The sequence below is a fragment of the Psammomys obesus genome, unplaced genomic scaffold (genome assembly GCF_907164565.1).
Source record: "Psammomys obesus unplaced genomic scaffold, mPsaObe1.curated_primary_1811, whole genome shotgun sequence".
NCBI classification, from domain to species: Eukaryota; Metazoa; Chordata; class Mammalia; order Rodentia; family Muridae; genus Psammomys; species Psammomys obesus.
The window spans coordinates 15,662,255-15,682,308 of NW_026596166.1; the positions used below are offsets into that span (position 1 = coordinate 15,662,255).

Here is a 20,054-nt window from a genome sequence, read left to right on the forward strand (position 1 = left end):
TGAGTTGTTTGTCCGGATCATGGTGCTTACTTAGAACTTATATCATAAAATGGTTTGAAGATCATAATTTAATGACTTTTTATTTAAATCAGTAATGTCTTTGTTTTTAGATGATCCTCTTGGATGGTTTACTTTTCTTTGACTTTACTGATAGAGAATGTGTCTTTATTGTGCAGATGCTTATTTATTGAAAGGAGGAAAATCTAGATATTCTTCCTAGTTATTAGCTTGTCCTCAGTACTTATATTAGAATGTTTTTTTTACAGCGTTTCAAGGGTACTGAAACTGTAAGTAAAGTGTCCGAGCAAGTGAAAAACGTGAAGCTTAATGATGATAAACCCAAAGAATCCAAGTCTGAAGAGACTCTTGATGAGGTTTGTATATATATATATTTTTTCTTTTTTATGTAGTACTAAGGATTGAACCTAGGACCTCACAAATGGCAGGCAAGTGCTATACCCCTGAACTAATCCCAAGTATCTGTTTGAATTTTGAAAACGACATCACTAATTTGCATAGGCTGGCCGCCCTCACCTGACTAGGGATTAAAAGGCCTGATAAAGTCCATCCCTGAGCCCACCTAACATTTGTATTATCTCTGAATAAACTAAGCGTGGTTGAATGCAGCTACTTTTCCAGAGCTAAGCTGTGATTTGGACTGTACTGCCTGCTTCTCGTAGTATAGAACTAAACCAAAGAGCTGGTAGCTTCTGGCCAGAGCTTCCAAGCTATTTTAAGTGCCCAGGTTCTGAAGCCAAGTTGGTCTGAATAAAAGAAACTTCCTTCTAAGTTATTTTTAGCCTTTCTAACGAACATGGTGTACCTGACTATGGAAACAGCCTGGCTTCTGGGTGTGGGTTCATGTCTAATCTTTCCCAGAACAGAACAAGTTTTCTGTTCTTGTATAAAGTTTGAAGAATCTGATAAAATCATTTGGGGGTTTGTTTGTTTGTTTTGGAGACATGGTTTTTCTTTGTAGTCTAGGTTGGGTTCAAACTCTTGATTTTTTTTTTTTTTTTTTTGCCTCAACCACCTAAGTAAAAGAATTATAGGTTCAAAGCTGAATGCAGTGGTGCACGCCTATAATCTCAGGCCTCTAGAAGGCAGAGGAAGGCAGATCTCCGGACTTGGAGCACAGTTTAGTCTACATAGTGAGTGCCAACCCAGCGAGGGCCATGGTTGTCCCCAGAATAAACTGTTAAAAAGAATTTCTAGTAAAACACTTTTTTTTTCTTTTAGTTTTTAGAAACAGGGTTTTTCTGAGTATCCCTGGCTATTCTGAAACTCACCCTGTAGACGAGGTTGGCCTTGAACTGACAGATCCACCTGCCTTTGCCTCCCTGAGCGCTGCTGGAATTAAAGGCGTGTGCCACCACTGCCTGACTAAAACACAATTTCTTATGAGCCTCAAACAACCCAGAGAATCTTAAAGGTTATTTTTGATACAACCTATAGCTTTAACCATTATTTCTTGGCTTTAGAACCTGTATGAATATTTAATTTTCCTTTTATTTCTTCCCGTGTCTTACAGTAATAAGGCTCTCATTTTATTATATTATAAACACTGATGTCAAATACACATTCTTCCTCTTCCTAGATCCTCTTACTGAACTTGTATTCATCCCTGTTGTTTCTATGCTTGTACTTTGAAACTACAGAGGAAAATGGTAAAGAACTGACCAGAAAGTGTTCATTAGGCCTTGTCTGAATTCATGTTAATTTGGTTAATTCATGGCTAAAATCACAAGAAAGTACTCTGAAAATCACAATGCAATTTATTCTGTCATATGTCTCACAGGATATATTTCTCTTAAGAAAATTATAGGCTGGTGCAGTGGCTCAGTTGGTAAAAATATTTACAGTTAAGTGGAGTCTTGAATCCTTAAAATCCCTGTAAAGCCAGATGGAATAGTCCATTTGCCTGTAATTCTAGCCCTCTAAGGAAATGGGAAGCAAAGACAGAATCCCCAGCTTGCTGTAACTCAGGCTTACTTAGTCTCCCGAGTGCTGGCATTATAAGCGTAGGCAGGTTCCCATGCCCAAATTAGGCTGCTTTGTTTATTTTGGTTTGTGTTTTGTTAAGGCAGGAGGGGCCATCTGGTCCTTAATTTATTATTTCTCTGTTGTTAAATGCTGTACTGGGCTGTAGGTTATTTAGAAGTATCTGGGCTCTTAGTTTTTGTCAACATGACAATGCTAGTAATGTGGAACAAGGGAATCTCATTAGAGATTTGCTGCCAGCAGATTGGCCTGTGGGCATGTCTTGGGTCATTTTCTTGTTTGATGTAGGAGGGCCCAACCCACTGGGTAATACCCGACCCTGGGCAAGTATAGTCCAAGGTTGTATAAGAAAACAAGCTTTCCTCCATTGGTTCCTGTGTTAACTTCCCTCAGTAATGAGCTGTGATGGAGACATGTAGGCCAAATAAACCCTTCTCCCCAAGTTGTTTCTGTTTTGTTTTTTAAGACAGGGTTTCTCTGTGTAGCCTTGTCATGAAGTGTGATCTGTGGACCAGACTGGCCTCAAACTCGAGATCCACCTGCCTCTGGCTCAAGTGCTGCACTTAAAGGCCTGTGCCATCACTGCCCAGCCTTTCTTTGTTTGTTTTAACATTTATTTTATGTGTCTTGGTGTTTGGCCTGCATGTATGTCTATGTGAGCGTGTCAGATCTTAGAGTTACAGACAGTTGTGAGTTGCCATGTGGGTGCTGGGATTTGAAGCCAGCTCCTCTGGAAGAACATTTAGTGTCCTTAACCGCTGAGCCTTCTCTCCTCCAGCCCTTCAAGTTGTTTTTGATCATGGTGTTTATTACAGTCCTAGCAACAGAAAGCAAACTAGGACAACATCCGTAAGCCCCTCCCACTTGTTACAGTTTAAAATGTCTAAAGACAATACTGAGTTCCTGAGGAAACAATATGGTATAAGTTCTTGTATAAGGTCTATGGTTATGAAATTCTAATACAGTGCTGGTGAAATGGCTCAGCTGGTTACAGGTGTGTACTGGGAAGCCTGCCACCCAGATTTTGACCCCCAGAATTCATGTAAAAGTTGAGGGAGATGAGTTTTGAAGAAAAATGGCTCAGAGGTTAAAAAGGGTTCCTTCTTTTCCAGAAGGCCATGTTCAGTTCCCAGCACTCATGTGGGCAGTTCATAACTACTTCAGGGGATTGTACTCTCAGGCCTTTAGTCATCCACAAACATGTGCCATGCGTTCACAAACACAAAAATAAATCTTAAAAAGTGGGGAGTGGGAGTGGTAAGAGAATCAATACAGTAGCTTTTGACCCACATGCATAAATACACACTAAAATTTTTTTAATAAAAAATTGAACATGGTGCCAGGTGTTGAGTTAGAAGCTTGCAGGAAGCATTGCAGAGAATACTTAGCAGCTGTCCTGAGTTTGAAAATGGATAGGATTCCACAGAGATTGTTTCCTGCATGGTGTGGGCCTTTGGGCATAAGAGTAGTAATTATTAACATCATTCTAGGAACTGACTATATTGAGGATAAACTTGGCAGGCTTTAAAGTACAGTTCTTGCTGAGAAGTAAGCTCCATTTACATGTATGGATGACTCTGCCTTTTAAGGAAGAATAATAGGATAGGGAATGACAAAAAAACTTGAACAGGGTCAGGAAGTGGAGCTGTTTTTAAGACCTAAGGTGTAGTAGTATTCATAGGAAACCTATGTGGAGCCAGGTTGGCCCTTAAACTACCTACTTGAGCCAAGAGCTGTAATCTTGAGGGATGTCTGGGACAGTAACTACTTCTGTCAGCATTGCATTGCATTTCTCAGAGGCATAAGGTAATCTTAATGCAGTGATTCTCAATCTTCCTAATGTTGTGACCATTTAATAGTTTCTCATGTTGTGGTGACCCCCAAACATAAAATTATTTCAATGCTACTTCATAACTAATCTTACTACTGTTATGAATTGTAATTATGACCCAAAGGGGTTATGACCTGCAGGTTAAGAACCACTGCCCTAGAGTTAGGCCCTTGAGTTATTGGAAACTACTACTGTTTCTTCAAGTCTTCACAAGCCAAAGTTCAGACCTAGTCCAGGAGAGGATAAGACCCTGACTAGTTTGGTAAATAAAGTCTTTATTGGCTGGGTGTAGTGGTGCATGCCTTTAGTGCTAGCACTCAGGAGGCAAAGGCAGGCATATTGCTCTGAGTTTGAGGCCAGCCTGCTCTACAAAGTGAATCCAGGACAGCTAGAGCTACACAGAGAAACACTGTGTAGTTTTGGTGAGAGTATCTTTGGCAAAGGGGCAAATTATTAGCAGTTTAATTCATGTTTGGAAAGTGAAGGAATACAGAGCCAAGGGAGGTACTTGTACATAAAAATTGAATACAAATAGATAAGGGCAGCTGGAAATGTAGGCAAATGCCTACATACCAGCACTCAGTGAGCCAGAGGCAGGTGGATCTCTTGAGTTCGAGGCCAGCCTGGTCTATGAAACCCTGTCTCGAAAAAAAAAAAAATGAGAATACTACTTCACTAATTATCAAACTCAGGAACCAAGTAGATTTTAAGTCCTTGATAACTAATCTTGCTACTTGTTTTAAAAGATTTACAAACCAGTTCCATTTCTAAACACAGAAACTTTATTTGCATGACTATTTTTTACCTCCATTTTTTGGGGAAGAGGAGAGGTTTCTCTGTGTAGTCTTGGCTGTCCTGGACCTGCTTTGTAGACCAGGCTGGCCTTGAACTCTCAAGAGATCCATCTGCCTCTGCTTCCAGGAGTGCTGGGATTGCAGGTGTGTGCCACCACGCCCTGACACACCTCCAAAATTTTTTGTTTTGAGACATGATCTCAGCTTTTAACTCTGAGTTGTCAGGAACTCACTATGTTGACTAGGCTGGCTTTAAACTTAGGATATGCCATCCTCTGCCTCTTTGAGTGCTGGGATTAAAGGTGTGTGCTACCATTCCTGGTTCCATCTAAGATTCATTTTCAGACTGGATGGAGGCAGCATCACTCTTGGTACCAGTACAATTCAAATTGGTGGTGGTGGGGTGTCATAATACCTTAGGAACTGTTATTTTATTCTAACTGAAAATTTATGGTATGGAATGATTAACATAGTAATGCCTTAAGAATTTTAGTTTCCAAAGATGCTCTAAGTTATACAACATTAGATTATGGCCTTGTATGTGAATAGTATTCTTGTTGGTTGGGAAGGTTTCTTCCTCTTGGCAACAGGGAGTTAGTTACTTTGGCCTGACTGTGGTAACCATTATTTACACAAATGACTGTCATCTCTTTAAAAGGACATACATAACTATATGCATCTGTTTTTAGGGTCCACCGAAATACACAAAATCTGTCCTAAAAAAGGGAGATAAAACCAATTTTCCAAAAAAGGGAGATGTTGTTCACTGCTGGTATACAGGGACACTCCCAGACGGAACTGTTTTTGATACTAATATTCAAACAAGTAAGTGTTGACTTTTGTGCGGTACACGAATGAGCAAATGTCCATTCTTATTCTTGCCTACTTTTCCCTATGTCTTTTATACCAAGACTTTCTTAGTGGTGATCTACCATTCATGGGTTCTTGGCTGGCAAAGAAATCTTGATCATTTGGCAACAAAGAATGAGAAACTTGAAGACAACTTTATGTCTGCTTTAGATCTCTTGAAGCTTAGAGGTTTAGCTTGCCTGTCGGTTGTGGCACTCGAAGCAGTGGAATTAGCATTTGCTCTGCTCCTGGTCAGTAACTACTCAGCCACACAGGAATGAAGGACTTGTTCCTTTGAAAAAAGCATTAATATTATACATATAATTACCCATTAAGGTTCCCCAGCTGACCAAGTCTCAGTGTCAGGCTAGTAAGGAAAAACCAGTATTCAAACCTAGCAGTGTTCCAGAGTGCTTTCTTTTATTTTATAAAAGAAAATAAAGATAAGCTTGGTGTGGTAGCTCATGCTTTTTATCCCAGCACTTTATAGACAAAAGGCAGGAAATTTACTCCAAGTTCGGGGTATAAGTCATGAGTTGTAGGCCAGCTACATAGTGAGATTCAGTACAGAATGCTATTTAGTGGTCCTGATCCTCACCTGTCAGTTTTGTTAACCTCGATCCTACATGCAGCTATAGGTAATTGTGTGTGTGTGTGTGTGTGTGTGTGTGTGTGTGTGTGTGTGTGTCACAAAAATCATATACTTTGAACACGCTTTAGAATTACTCTTGTAACATGATTGGGCAGTTCTTAAATACCTAATATTACAGTTTAAAAGGTAAATAAAATTACGATATGTGACTAAAAGGAAAATCTGTTTTGCAGGTTCGAAGAAGAAGAAAAATGCCAAGCCGTTAAGTTTTAAGGTTGGAGTAGGCAAAGTTATCAGAGGAGTAAGTAAATAAAGATGGCAGATGTGTCCCTAGGTATTCTAAAAAAATGCTATTTGTGGTGTAAGGCTCTAAAAAGTTTGGATTGTAGGATGGGGAACAGCTTTGTAATGGAACACTTGCCCAGCATATGCAAGAATCTAGGTTAGATTCTAAACACATCTTAGTAGTTATTCTGTTGCTGTGAAGACACCTGACCAAGGCAACTCTTAAAATAAAATTAGAGGCTTGCTTACAGTTTCAGAGCTTAGTCCATTAATGTAATGGCCATGAGCATGAAGACATGGTGCTGGAAAAGTAGCTGAGATCTTTACATCTTGATCCACAGGCATTTGGCAGGAATCAAGCCTGGCGTTGCACTTTTGAAACCTCAAAGACTGGGCTGGAGAAATGGCTCAGGTGTTAAGAGTAGCAGATGTTTCTCCAGAGGTCCTGAGTTAATTTCCAGCAAACACTTGGTGGCTCAGAACCATCTGTAATGGGATATGATTCCTTCTTCTGTTGTATGTGAAGAGAGAACACTCATATACATTAAAAAATAAAACGCACCCCCAGCAGTTCACCTCCTCCAACAAGGCCACACTTAATCCTTCCAAATAGTTCCATCAGCTCAATCTATAAACTTATAAGGGACATTTTCATTCAGAACGCCACAAGACACACAAAGTGATCTTTTAAGTCTATAGACAGACTTTCTAGTATCCGTGCTGACTGACCTGGTACAAGTTTTCTGGGTGTCATTTTCATCATCTATAAAATAAATCCTGGACCAGGTATGCTTGCTCACTAATCTTCCACCCTAGCACTCTATAAGCAGATGCAGCTATAGCTCTTGAGTTGGAAGTCAGCCGGTCTACATCAAGTTCTGGGGCAACCAGGGCTACATTGAGATCCTGCCTCCAAAAATAACACCAAGATTCCAGAGATATATGTAGTGAGTAATATAATTGGGACTCAAGAGTAATTACTATGAATAAGCTTACTTTTACTGTTTACTTAATAAGATAATAATGTCAGAAAACAGCCTTTCACATTTAAGATTTTTGTGAAAAGTTTTTATGTCACATATTATGAACACATCTTTTCTACTGACGTACCTATAGAAACAGAAATATTGTGCTTTTATTTGCCCAAGCACATGAGAAACAACAAAGTAAATCTTAAAGAGATGTAGGGCTTAAGTAGGATAAACTAATTTACAATGTATGAAGAAATTAGAAGTCAGGTTGACAATTTTAAATTTTCATGTTAGGGTCTACCTATTTAAATTGCAGTTCAGAAGTTCAGATGGTGACACCCAAATGCTTATTTAATGTATACATCTAAGATGTGACTTAAAGGCTATGTTGAACTCAGAACGCAAAACACCAATGGTTTTAGTAGGTGGTATAGTTTTATATGTATAAGGCTTGATGTCTAACCTAATGGGGGGAAAAAAAAGGCTGAGTGGATTTTACAAATCCACTCATGTAAGCCATGCTACATAGAAAGACCAGGGTCTGTCTCAAAACAACGAACAAAAAAGTTATTTTTATATTCTGTATACTATGTGTAAATAAGTGCCCATGGAGGCTAGAAGACAGGGTTTCTTAGGAGCTGGAGTTAGACAGCAGCTGCCTAACTTCTGAGCTTACTCTCCAGCCCCAATAGAATTTAAAAATAGATATATTTGCTGTTCTGTAATTACATCTTTTTTTTAATTGACATTATTTGTTTTTGCTTTTAGTGGGATGAGGCCCTCCTGACTATGAGTAAAGGAGAAAAGGCTCGACTGGAGATTGAGCCAGAATGGGCCTATGGAAAGAAAGGACAGCCTGATGCCAAGTATCCTTTTTCCTTTATATCGTATACCCCACATCTACCCTCCATTCCACCCCCAGTTTACCATCAAGCTTTTCAACCTGAATTACATAATTCTAATTATAGTCTACATGGTAAACAGAATGCCCACAAATTTTTCTTGGACTCCCATCTTGCATGCTATAGTATATAATTAGCTAAATTCAGTAATTTTTTCAGTTTTTCTGAGACAGGGTTTCTCATCCTTGCTCTGGACTCTCACTTTGCAGGCCAGGCTGGCCTCTTAACTCACAGCTATCCACCTGTGTCTGCCTCCCAGAGTGCTGGGATTAAAGGCCTGCACCACCACGCCCATCTCAATTCAGTAATTTTTTAAAGACTACCTAGAGGTGTAAAAATGCTGTTTAAGCATGCCAGCAAGTCAAGAATACTTTCCAGATAGTCTTTCTGATAGGCAGGAGGTTATGTATCTGCACGTTCAATGTGGATAATACTCCTTGTCCGTGCTGAGGCCACAGGAATGTGACACTGGCTAGCTGGTTATTTTCTGTTGATGTTTTTCCTTGTTTTTAAGATAGGGTCTTACTCTATACACCTAGCAGGCTAGACCTGTGTAGGCACGTCCTACATCTGCCTCCGAAAGTCCTGGGGATTTAAAGATTACCATGACATCTTGTATTATTTAGATTCTTACATTTCAAAGTATACAGGGGTCACATTTTCAGATATGCACTATTGCTGAAACGTGTATTTTGAGCTGCAATACCCGTACACACAATTTTGTGCTATAGTGTCATTTAACTGAATGAGAACTCAAAACTTAGAAATGGAACAAACAACAGTTTAATTTACCATATGTAAAATGAAGGAGACCATGGGACAAATAGGGTTAGTAAGCATTTGTTGATTACAGTGTTTCTGTGAAAGGCCCAGTTTGTCAACATTTAGAAAAAGCAGAAAGGCACCAGTTGTAGACCATTTAGACAAACTTAATCGAGTAGTTAACTGGGGAGGTAATCTGTAGCTGTTTTGATATTGGGATTTGTAGGGGATAAGGAGTGAGTTAAAAGTTGGAAGTACTCTCTGTAGTCTTAAAGTTAAATTCATCCCGTGTGAAAGCTTCGTACAGCATGAAGAAACTCTTCTCATTCTCCTTTGTTTTCTGGAGATGGTATCTTTGCGTAGACCAGGGAGTCCTCAAACTCTGAGTACTACATGCATCTGCCTCCTGAGTACAGAGATTGTGGTTGTGTACCAGCAAGCACAACGTAAACTCATCTTTTAATTCACAATAGATGACATATTCTACCTCATACAAACGCTGATTCACTTTTAAGTAGCAACCTTCATAAATTATTGGATAATCTGGTACCATTAGTGAAGTATCCAGGTGAGAATGCTTGTTGAAACTCAGTACACTTTTTGGAGACTTAAACTAGCCTCTAAGTCAAATACAAACCTCTTCCTCTTAGTATTGGGAGTATCCCTGGGCTACCCCAGAACTTTTGATTCTGTATCACACAAATGATAAGCACATTTCACAATTCTAATATGCTATCTATGGTTTAGTGGTTGAGGTGGGCACATTTCATCAAATTTCTCCTTGACTGTTTCCCACAGAATTCCACCAAATACCAAGCTCATTTTTGAAGTAGAATTAGTAGATATTGACTGAAACCAGTGCTTCGGCAACAACAAACACTTATGTGATTAGTGCTTGTTGTTATTGTAAGGGAAAAGTCAACTGGAAAATTTAAGGCATTAAAGCTTGTTTACTTGATCTCAATTTTTGAGAAATGTAACCATCAGATATTTTACTACAGCTATGTAAAGTATTAAGGAGAATTGCTTTTCCTTTTACCTCATAAACTGAAAGGCTCAATAAAACTGTCATGGATTGTCTTTATTTGACTGTTGTGTTGCTATATTAATATTGTGATTACATATGCAAGATTACAGACTTCATAATAACTGCTGACCACAGTGGCTACCTTTGTCCAGGCCATTTTAAAAATACTACTTCATGGTGAAAGTTCAAAGGCACAGAACTTGAAGCAGAAAAGTATCCTGGTAGTAATCTATTTTTGGTGTATAGCCCCCAAATGATTTCATGAACAGATGATGCACGAGTCTTCATTTTTATTACAAAAGTGATAAGTTTGATCAAAATGAAAGCTTGCTCACAACTTTTACATGAATATTCTAGATACAAAGTCTTCCAAAACATACTTTGATCATTTTTTAAGGGGATTACATTTTCTCATAACTATTCCAAGGCAGAACATGTAGTAACAGTTCATCTTTCCTGGAGTTAGAGCCAAATTCCCAAGTATAACTGAAACATTAAGACAACCTTAGGGTTTAAGGTTAAAAGTCATTTTCATTTAAAGTTTGTTTTTACAGGAGATAAAATTCTCAATAACCAGCCCTTATTTTTTTTCCCCAGAATCTTAACTGACATGATTTGCAGTCAGTTTTTTTGTCCCTACACTTAAGGCTACAAATCTCTTGCATGAGCTGCAGAAGAATTCTAGACCATTTAATGCAAAAAAATAAGATAAAAATAAAAAAAATAGTTCTCCAATAAAAAGTAAACTTTAAAAATGGTAGGAAAGTTTCTATGGTACACTACTAATTGACATTTTCTGCTATTAACCAAACAAATGTTACACAGAAACTGGGAAGACAAATTATCAAATACAAGCTTATACTATGTTTACATCCTTCAAAAAAAAAAAAAAATAATTCCGCATTTCTCATATAACCCATCTGAAGTTTACATTTTCCCATCAGGTTGGAGGTGGAGGATAATACTGTCCATAATTCCAAGGATTCTGATAATTGTACTGAAAAGGTAAAAGTAAACATGTCAGAATACAAGATGTGCAGCTATGTTCCACATAAAAAAATTAAATAGGCACTGATGTAATTCCAGCACTAGATCACAAAAGGAAATGCACAATATTATTGTAAAGAATAAGTTACGCAAACTTACCTGATACCAGGCACTGTAATTATATGCAGCTTGATTTGCCTGTAAATCCCCATCAATGATCTGTGCTGTTGACATATCTTCTGTATGTGCTTTTTTTTCTTCCGGTTCTTCTGAGCTACATAACAGATGAAAACAGAAACTCAAAAACCTAACATATATGAACTTCCCTAAATGATTACACCACATATATTTGTTCTATTATGTTTTCAACCATCTTTTGGGAGCAAGGTGCTGTTCCTAAGATAGCTAGTGGGAAAAATGCCTTACCAGACAAATTGTAAACGGACTAAAAGCTAAACACAGTTTACCTTTATTATCCTAAGAACTTTACCTATCATTGCTGCCATCTAGATTAGCTGAGCAGAACAAAGGGACTAATCCTTGTCCTCAGGACAAACAACAGCCTGCCACTCCAAGTTAGAGATTTCAGACTCTTCAAGGTAATGAAACCCTTTCCCAATCTTGCCCTAGAATTTTTGGCCTTCTTATTTTCCACAAATCTACAATGCTCCATTATACCAGATGACCTCTTGCTGGGAAATTACGTGCTTTTGGCAAACTGGCCTAGGGTCTAGATGTTACCTGTTGTTCATTTGTTCTTGATGTTTAAGAAGACTTATGGTAATGCACATCTTTAAAATCTTCAGAAATCAGACTGCCTATGCAATGTTCCTGTTTCTGCATAAGCAGTTACAGTGAAGAAGTTACACTGTAAATGAAACAACTTTGCAAAACAAAATTACTTTGTCGTCTTGGTAGCAACACAACCCTACTAAATTTGCCACCAGATTGCCTTTAACTATCATTCTAACTATAAGGCTTTTCTTAAATGTGCCCCTAACTGTATGGTCAGTGGCCCAACTCTACTCAACCTAATTAATGGTTTTCCAACTCTGTCTCATCTCCAGGTTCAATGAATCTATATTTGGGACGTTAGGGAATCCATATTTGGCCATAGAAGGCAGCCTTGATACTTGCTTCAGAGAACCACTGATTTTTTTTCAAACCATAAAAAGTATACATTATCTTTCATATTGAAATTTTTCTCTTTAAGTATCCCGTCCTCATTTGTCAAGAAGTTACATACCCATTTTCAGCTTTCCTTTTTAAAGTATCCTGTTCTTTTAGGAGTGTTTGATGTTCATCATATGCATTCAGAAGCCTAAGAAGGAAGGAAAACAAAAATCCTATGCGATGTAAAATTTTGAAAAAACGATTTAAAGTTATACAGAGTGAGAAAACAACTTATATAAATTTCTAAATGTACTCTGTGTGTTATCTTTTAAGATTTAAATCTAGTGGGAGTGGTGATACACGCCTATGATCCCAGCACTTAGGAGACAGAAGCAGTGAATCTGAGTTCAAGACCAACCTGGTCTACAAATCGAATCCAGGACAGGCAGGGCTAAAAACAGAAACCCTGTCTTGTAAACAAAACAACAAAAACAAAAAGAGATTTAAATTTTTGTGCTAATATCCAGACTCTCCATACCTAAATTATGCTTAAGGGCCTACATAGTTAAACTAGTAATTTGTCTGGTTATTACTGACAAATCAAAATGATTTGGTAGCTCATTTAAGCTTGTCAGTTCCAAGAGTTTACTGCTATAGCAGGAGCTCTAATCTCAAAGGCACAATACAATCAAGACCCTAGTTCTGGCCAGGTATGGCATGTGTGCATGCTACACTCAGAAGGCAGATAGACATCTGAATTCAAAGTCAGTTTCAGGCTACAGTTTAAAAAATGAGTAAAACAACCCCTACTGGAGATAAAGGTTCAATGGGTCGGTGGGTAAAAAGCACTTAACTACCATGTACAAGGCCTTGGCTTCCATACTTAAGACTACCTAACACTATTCTAATCGTGTGCATGTTACTGTTAATATGTCTATTTCCATCACTGTGTCTTCAACAGAATCCAGTAAGAACCAAATGAGACGAACTCTTTAGGAAGAATGGCAAATCTATTTTGATTTATAGAGAACAATACTTTCATAGGACCCGAGAATCATACCATCCAAACTAAAAGCTATCATTTATTCTGTATATAGAAGACATTGACTATACAGCAAACCAGATAGTTAAGAGCAGAAACTATAAAACTTGTGTGTAATTTTATCCTCATAATAATGACTTGAAAACTTTGGATAGCTGAATGAGCCTCTCCATCTACTAAAACAACAGTCCCAGTACTCATTAAATTGCTATGAAATTTATACTACAAAAATATAAAATACTTAGCATGATTTCTATGTTACGCTGAAAACATGCACACCATCAAAACATGCATATAGACATAAAGGTTAATGTGGTTTCAGTGGAATTCATTCTAAATCAGATCAGATATGCATGCCTATTAGGCACGGGGATATTTTACAGCAACAGATAAAGACTGGAACTTAACCAATGTTCCATATAGTATTTCTACTTGGAGGATTATCAAATTTAACTTTCAGCCTTTTATGATTCAGTAGGATTGAGGCCAGTAGGCAAGATCTGTGTGACCACAGCTACCTTTTTTTCCCAACCTGAGATAAAATGGCATTCCTACTCCAGATTAGTCCTACCTTAGCTCTGTGCATGTTGCTAAGGCCTGAACTCAGGACCTTGTGCTGAACTTGACATCAACTTCAGCCCCCCTCCCCCCCAACCTACCCTCACATCTCACTATTCAATCTTTATCTCATTTCTCTTTGTGTGGCCCACATGGTAGGAGAGAACTGCTACAGGTTGAATTCTGACCATCACCATGTGAACATGTGCATATGCACTCAGAAAAACATTGATTTAAAACAGAAAAACACTTTTGAAGGAATGACAAAGCTGACATCCTATTATGCATACACACATTTACAAAACTGAATTTACCTCCAAATGAAGGAACAGGACCTTAAACAAACATTTTTAAATTTAGCAATAGGTCCAATAGGTGGTTCAGCACATAAGGCATGTTCTGTCTGGGCAAGGCAAGCCTGACTACCTGAGTCTGATCCCTAGCAACCATTAAAAGGTAGGAGAAAAACCTAAGACGCTGTCTTCTGCCTTCCTCACACACATCTTGGAACGTGTGTACCCACTCCCATACATACACATCATAGAAATGTTAAAAAAAATTAGCACTGTATTAATTAATGCATAGTAACCAAATGTTCATCACAGAATTAACAATACTCATGTTCAATTAAAAGAGATGGGTTTAAGATCTTACTTGTTAACATCTGAACCAAAATCTTCAAGGAATTCCACTTTTCTTTGAGAAAATGTAATTCTCATTTTAATAGGCAATGAACCATGTATGGCTTTGTCAAAACAACTGAGAATATTTTCTTCATTTTGTCTGAGGTCACAACTGTATTCCATTTCAAGTAAATTGAGGTATAACTTTGTGTTCTCCTGAGTAAAAAGCAGTGTCAATTAGTAACATTCATATACTAATTCAAGTAAAGCATAAATATTTAAGATTAAAATATACTCATGTCTGTTTTCAGCATGCGTATAATGAAGTGAAACATTCTTTAGGAAACTTTTCCTGTCCTGTGGCACTGGTAGCTGTGTACAGCAGACAAATGCTCTATCACTTGGCCACAATCCCTTTGCTTCTTTAGCAATACTGATAAGTTTTGACACCACCCCATTATTCCCCATACTGTTAAATGCTAACCAATTAATGCTCATTATCCTAAGTTAGTTAACTGGACTGGGCCCAGCATGAAAATTGAAAATAAAATACAAAGGATAGTCTGCAAAAAGAAAGTCACTATGTTGCTTTGTTTGTTACTGTTATGCTTTGTCTATAAAGTCTTCTCTCTGGCACTTTATCCTAGTAACTATTATCAAGTTTGAACAGTTTCTAAACATTAATTACAATGAACACAGTATTTACAACTATAACTCAGTAAACCAAATTTTCAAAAACTTTAACTAGAACAATGTTAAGAATGGCAACATCAGTTTAGAGGGACTGTTGTCCTCATTTAGTAATACATATATTACTGTATAGACCAAATCTTTCATCATAGTTGCCAAAGTAAAACAGTACTAACTTTTTTATGGAAGATGTTATTTAAAATATGCATACCTTATCTTTTTCAATTGCTTCCAACAGTACCTTTCTGGATTTTGGAAGATTTTTCTGTATTTTGAAAAGATGCCGGGCTAGTTTGATAGCATAAAATGATGACTCATTAGTTGATTTGGCATTCTTTATAGCGTCTTGAAGCAGATGTTCAGCTTCTTCCATATTTCCATGCCGTCGTTCTAAACTTACTCTTCTCAATCGAACCATTGCCAATCCTAGAACACATTCTTCAAATGTACTCAAGATAGTCCTGGCTTCATTGATATTCCCTAAAATAGTAATTAAATACATATACCTTTGTTTAAATTTCCAAAATACTTTACATCAAGCACTGAAAAACATTAGCCTGCAAGATAAATCTAACAATTAATTTAACAATAAATAGCCGTTACTTATTTTGTACTGTAAAAAGCTACTCTTAGAATATGCCAAGGCTGTTAAGGAACCCACATAGCTTTTACAGAGTAATTTGCCAAATTCTTTATATATCCCTCAGTACTTAATTCCTGTAACTCCATCCTTATATAAAGTGCTAAAACATCAATTAAGGGGCTGGAGATAAGATTCAGCAGTTAGAAGCACTGGCTGCTATGGCAGAGGACGCAGGTTCACTTCTCAGCACCCACAACCATCTGTTTAGGGCAGTCCCAGAAGTTCCCATGCCCTCTCTTGGTATCTGCAAACACTAAGCATGGTTATGCATGTACACAGAACACCCACCGGTATAAGTAATGACATACATTCATTGAAAGAAATCAATTGAACATTTCTTACCCTGCTGTTCCTCAAAAGCTGCCCAAAGCATATGTGCCATAGGTTTCTTTGGGAGATGAACAGTACAAGCTCTGCTGAAGACATGCCTCACTCCTTCAATGCTATGGTTTTCCATGTACTTGGCATACTACATACAGAAAAGAGGAAATACTGAATAATTTACAGTTGAACATGTGATTAAATATGTGACAGAACGATAAAATTCTATTTTTAAACCCATTCAGCACCTTTATTGAACCACTAGACTAGTTTCTGTAAGGAAGGACGAAGAGAGGCAACGAGGTTGGCATATGCAGCAGTCAAATCTGGTTGCAAGCAGACCATCTCCTAATGCAACAGATATAGTTATATGAACAACATTCAACAGAAGTACAAAAAAGGTTAGTCACTAGATCAATGTTATAAAATATGCAAGTTAAACACTATATATTTTTCTTACCTTAATCCAAAACTCCTCATAGAGGGCACAAGATATGACGCATCTTTCAAAGAGAACCACAACTCTTTCGTGAGTCCCATTTTCAATTTCGAATTCTAAGTATTCTTTCCAGTTTTTCAGTTGTGCCTTTTCCAATGGTTTCACATGAAAATAAGGTCTTTTAATCTGTAAAAATATTATTAGATAACAATGAAAGTAAAATAATATCAAAATATTTTAAGTATAATAATACAAATAATTTTAAATTATTTTTCAAAAAATTTTAAAATTCAAGACTAGTTTTGGTGGGGAGTTTAAGACAGGATCCCTACATAGCCCTGGCTGTCCTGCAACTCACAATGTAGACCAGGCTGTTCCCAAACTCTTAAAGAATTATTTTGATTACTAAGGTACACTATTCTGTTTATCACAACTATTTTACAGCCAGCTACAATAGACATATAAATCCACTCATAGGCTAGGCTATGATAGGATAACTTACAAAAACAAAGCTACATCAAATCTTAAGACTGGGGATGAGGAAGCTAAGCAGCAGGTGAGTAAGTAGAGTAAGAACTGAAGAGGAAAGGTGAGAAAAACGTTATCAAATTGACTATGCTGATGGTAATACATGTCTGTGAACTAATGAATGCATACTTCAAACAGGCAAATAGTTCAACATGGAAAGTATATCTTATAAACGCAGCAAGAAAATAATTAAATTTTATTTACCTATGATAGATGGGTGTTATTTTTAAATAAACACCTAATGTAGCGTAGGCTGGCATACAACCTACTGGGTAACTAAAGATGACTCTTAATTTTTGAACCTTTTATCTCTAGCTTACCAGTGCTGAGATTGTAGGCCCTGGCACCAAACCTGGTCTATATGTGGTGTTGGAATGCATGCTGAGCAAGTGGCTACAAATTGAACTTAATCCCCAACCTTTAGAGCAGCTATTTTATTGTCCACAAGGTATAACTTAATAAAGTTGGTTTCTAAGTGTATTCAAATTAATCAGGAATCTTGCAGTTGAAACCTAAATGCAGTAAAATCCTAAAACTAGTCATGGAAAACGTTAACTACAACTGAGATGCACACCTTGAATAATTACTAATACAAAAAAGAAAAAGAAAAATTAACAATTTGTCACTGCCATAAGAAAAAAAAAACAGGGTTGGAGTTGGCTCAGAGGTTAAGAGCACTGCTTGCTCTTCCAGAGGTCCTAAGTTCAAGTCCCAGCAACCACATGGTGATTCAGGGCCATCAATGATGAGATCTGGTGCCCTCTCCTGGCATTCAGGTGTACATGCAGGCAGAATATTGTATACAAAATAAATAAATAAATCTTAAAAATAAAAGAAAAAAAAAACAATCTTATTTTTATATTTTGAAGACTTATAACAAATACTTACACCTTCTTCAAACGTCCACCTTTTACTAACTTCATGCTCATTGTAATTAAACATTTCTTGATGAATTTCAATGATTCTATGTCTCATGTTTTCTATTTCAGTAATTAGCTTGGGAAAAAAAGAAAAAAGTCTTGTAAGTTACATACTGAAATTCTCCACAGCAACAGTATCTTGTACAGATATCTCAGTCTTCAGTAGGGGGAGTTTTCAATTGTTAAGTGTCATTGTTTTAAATGTACTTTTTTGGTTGGTTGGTTTGGTTTTTGGCACCGGGTGTCTGTACATAGAGCCCTGGCTATCCGAGGCTGGCTGGAGCTCACAGAGACCCACTCGACTCGGCCTCCCAGACGCTGTCACTGAAGTTGCACGCCACCACACCCGGCTTTAAATATGATTTAACAGAACTTGCCAAGGCCAATTTCTTAAGTATTTTTAAAAACAGAAGATTATAGTCAAAATATTTTTTCTAGTCTAAGTTACTTCCATAGGTGTCTCATTGTAAAACTTTATCCTTTACATTCATAACTAAATCATATTGATCTAAATGCCTAGACCTTAACACCCTTCCACATATGCTCATTAGTTTTTTTATCCACTTAACATTTGATTAAGAGGGTTACCTTTGCTGGATCAGTTATATCTTCAATTCCTGATGGAAGGTCATCACCAGGAGGTCCGTCATCACCACTGTGTCCATTTACAGAAGCCAATTCCCTTCTCAGCTGAATGAACTGTTCACCAGTTAAAAGATCTCTAGGCAAGTTATTTTGTACATGTTCTTTAAATCTAAAGGAAGAATTAAAAAAATACTTGTCACGATACCTCCTACATATTATTCCTTCCAATAGAGAGAAAAATCCTACCACTTGATGAAATAATTTATATATATTTTCCACGCTGTCTTTGCAGGGGAATGCAAATTCCAACTCTACTATTTCTCTGCTCCCAATCTTAATCTATCTATAAAATAGAACATATTTTTGTAAAACATACCTAATTCACATTAAAACTGTAATGCTACTATGAAATGTCTGCATTATCACTCTACCTACCACTTACTCCTCCATCCATTAATAATCCAATGACACTGGTTTAATTAAGGTCACCAATAACTACACATGCAAAGTTAATTGCGTATTTGTTCTTCAGTACAGCCTCTCTCTGCAGCACCTGAGGCTGCTAATCATACATTACTTTATAAATTGTCTTCAATGCGTGGTTTCTGAGGTACCACTTTCTTGGTTTTGATTTCTGTTGATATCTCTTGGGTCTCCATCACTACAGGTCTTAATGCTACATTCCCAAGAATTCTCCTTTAGTCTCACATTTTTTATATACTTTCTGGCTAAAGTCTTTAACAGAACTTGAAGTTAGTACACTATCAGTAAAACTCAAAGCTAAAACACAAATCCAATAGCAACTGGACCTTTGGTACCATCTTCTCTCTTTTGGGGGCTTGGAGGAGTCTTTTGAAGGAGCTTTGGATAAGAAATAGAGGTCCTCTCTCTGGGCTTGCAGCAACAATAGAGAGGCAGATATTCTAGGGAAGCAGAATTCTTAGGGGAGAGAGCTAAGGAGCCCCACTGGGTTTAGAGGAGCTCTAAAGAAAGGCAGACTAGCTAGGTAGAATGACAGAAAGAGAAAGAGATTTCTAAAGAGCTAACACTTTAGCTGTAGAATCACGCTTGTAAGTAGGTATTTTGTATATAGTTCAGAAAATAAAAGTTACCTCCTTGAACTAGGTGTTTACCTCAAAAAATAAAAAACACAAGGCCAAAATTTTAAAACTGCCAATTACTATAGCCAATTACTAACAGTATGCAGAAGAAAATGTGTTTTTATATATGAACAATAAACTAGTTTTAAAGTAATATATAAAAACTGAAGCTTTTTATTCTTTTGAGATACTGATTCAATAGTTGTCACTAACCTAAAACTCAAAATCTTTGTACTTCCATCATAGATTATAGACCATATAACCACTACATCCAGCTAACACATTTTCAGTAAGGTGTCATTTCACTATTTTACATAAACACACTACTTTATATCCCTCAGTTTTAATTGGAAACACCAAGTAAGAGCTAAACTATTTTCCATCTTGATTTTAATACGGAATCTCCTATATTATACTTACCTATTTATTTGGCTTGTTTATTTGTTTTTCAAGACAAGGTCTCATTCTGTAGCCCTGTCTGGCTTGGAACT

General features: G+C 37.2%; 2 protein-coding genes and 1 non-coding gene across 6 annotated transcripts in view; 1 reads left to right on the forward strand and 2 right to left on the reverse strand.

Annotated features, from left to right (window-relative positions):
* The window catches only part of Fkbp3 (FKBP prolyl isomerase 3), a 15,372-nt gene extending 5,301 nt beyond the window's left edge, over nucleotides 1–10,071 (forward strand). The window contains exons 3-7 of the mRNA XM_055595299.1: nucleotides 267–374; nucleotides 5,316–5,451; nucleotides 6,301–6,368; nucleotides 8,092–8,189; nucleotides 9,786–10,071. Of these exons, the coding sequence (XP_055451274.1) occupies nucleotides 267–374; nucleotides 5,316–5,451; nucleotides 6,301–6,368; nucleotides 8,092–8,189; nucleotides 9,786–9,840 (465 nt within the window). The 3' untranslated portion in view covers nucleotides 9,841–10,071. The remainder of the gene's footprint in view (nucleotides 1–266; nucleotides 375–5,315; nucleotides 5,452–6,300; nucleotides 6,369–8,091; nucleotides 8,190–9,785) is intronic.
* Nucleotides 8,986–20,054, reverse strand: part of Prpf39 (pre-mRNA processing factor 39) — a 27,360-nt gene continuing 16,291 nt past the window's right edge. For all 4 annotated transcript variants that reach the window (XM_055595295.1, XM_055595296.1, XM_055595297.1 and 1 more), the window contains 9 exons: nucleotides 18,467–18,632; nucleotides 17,847–17,954; nucleotides 16,452–16,616; nucleotides 16,013–16,139; nucleotides 15,239–15,507; nucleotides 14,369–14,553; nucleotides 12,248–12,322; nucleotides 11,161–11,275; nucleotides 8,986–11,011 (listed from right to left, as the gene is read on the reverse strand). In XM_055595295.1, the coding sequence (XP_055451270.1) occupies nucleotides 10,955–11,011; nucleotides 11,161–11,275; nucleotides 12,248–12,322; nucleotides 14,369–14,553; nucleotides 15,239–15,507; nucleotides 16,013–16,139; nucleotides 16,452–16,616; nucleotides 17,847–17,954; nucleotides 18,467–18,632 (1,267 nt within the window). In that variant the 3' untranslated portion in view covers nucleotides 8,986–10,954. The remainder of the gene's footprint in view (nucleotides 11,012–11,160; nucleotides 11,276–12,247; nucleotides 12,323–14,368; nucleotides 14,554–15,238; nucleotides 15,508–16,012; nucleotides 16,140–16,451; nucleotides 16,617–17,846; nucleotides 17,955–18,466; nucleotides 18,633–20,054) is intronic.
* Nucleotides 15,100–15,185, reverse strand: LOC129667849 (small nucleolar RNA SNORD127). Its single transcript, XR_008718835.1, has one exon. It is a non-coding gene; the product is annotated as a small nucleolar RNA SNORD127 (small nucleolar RNA).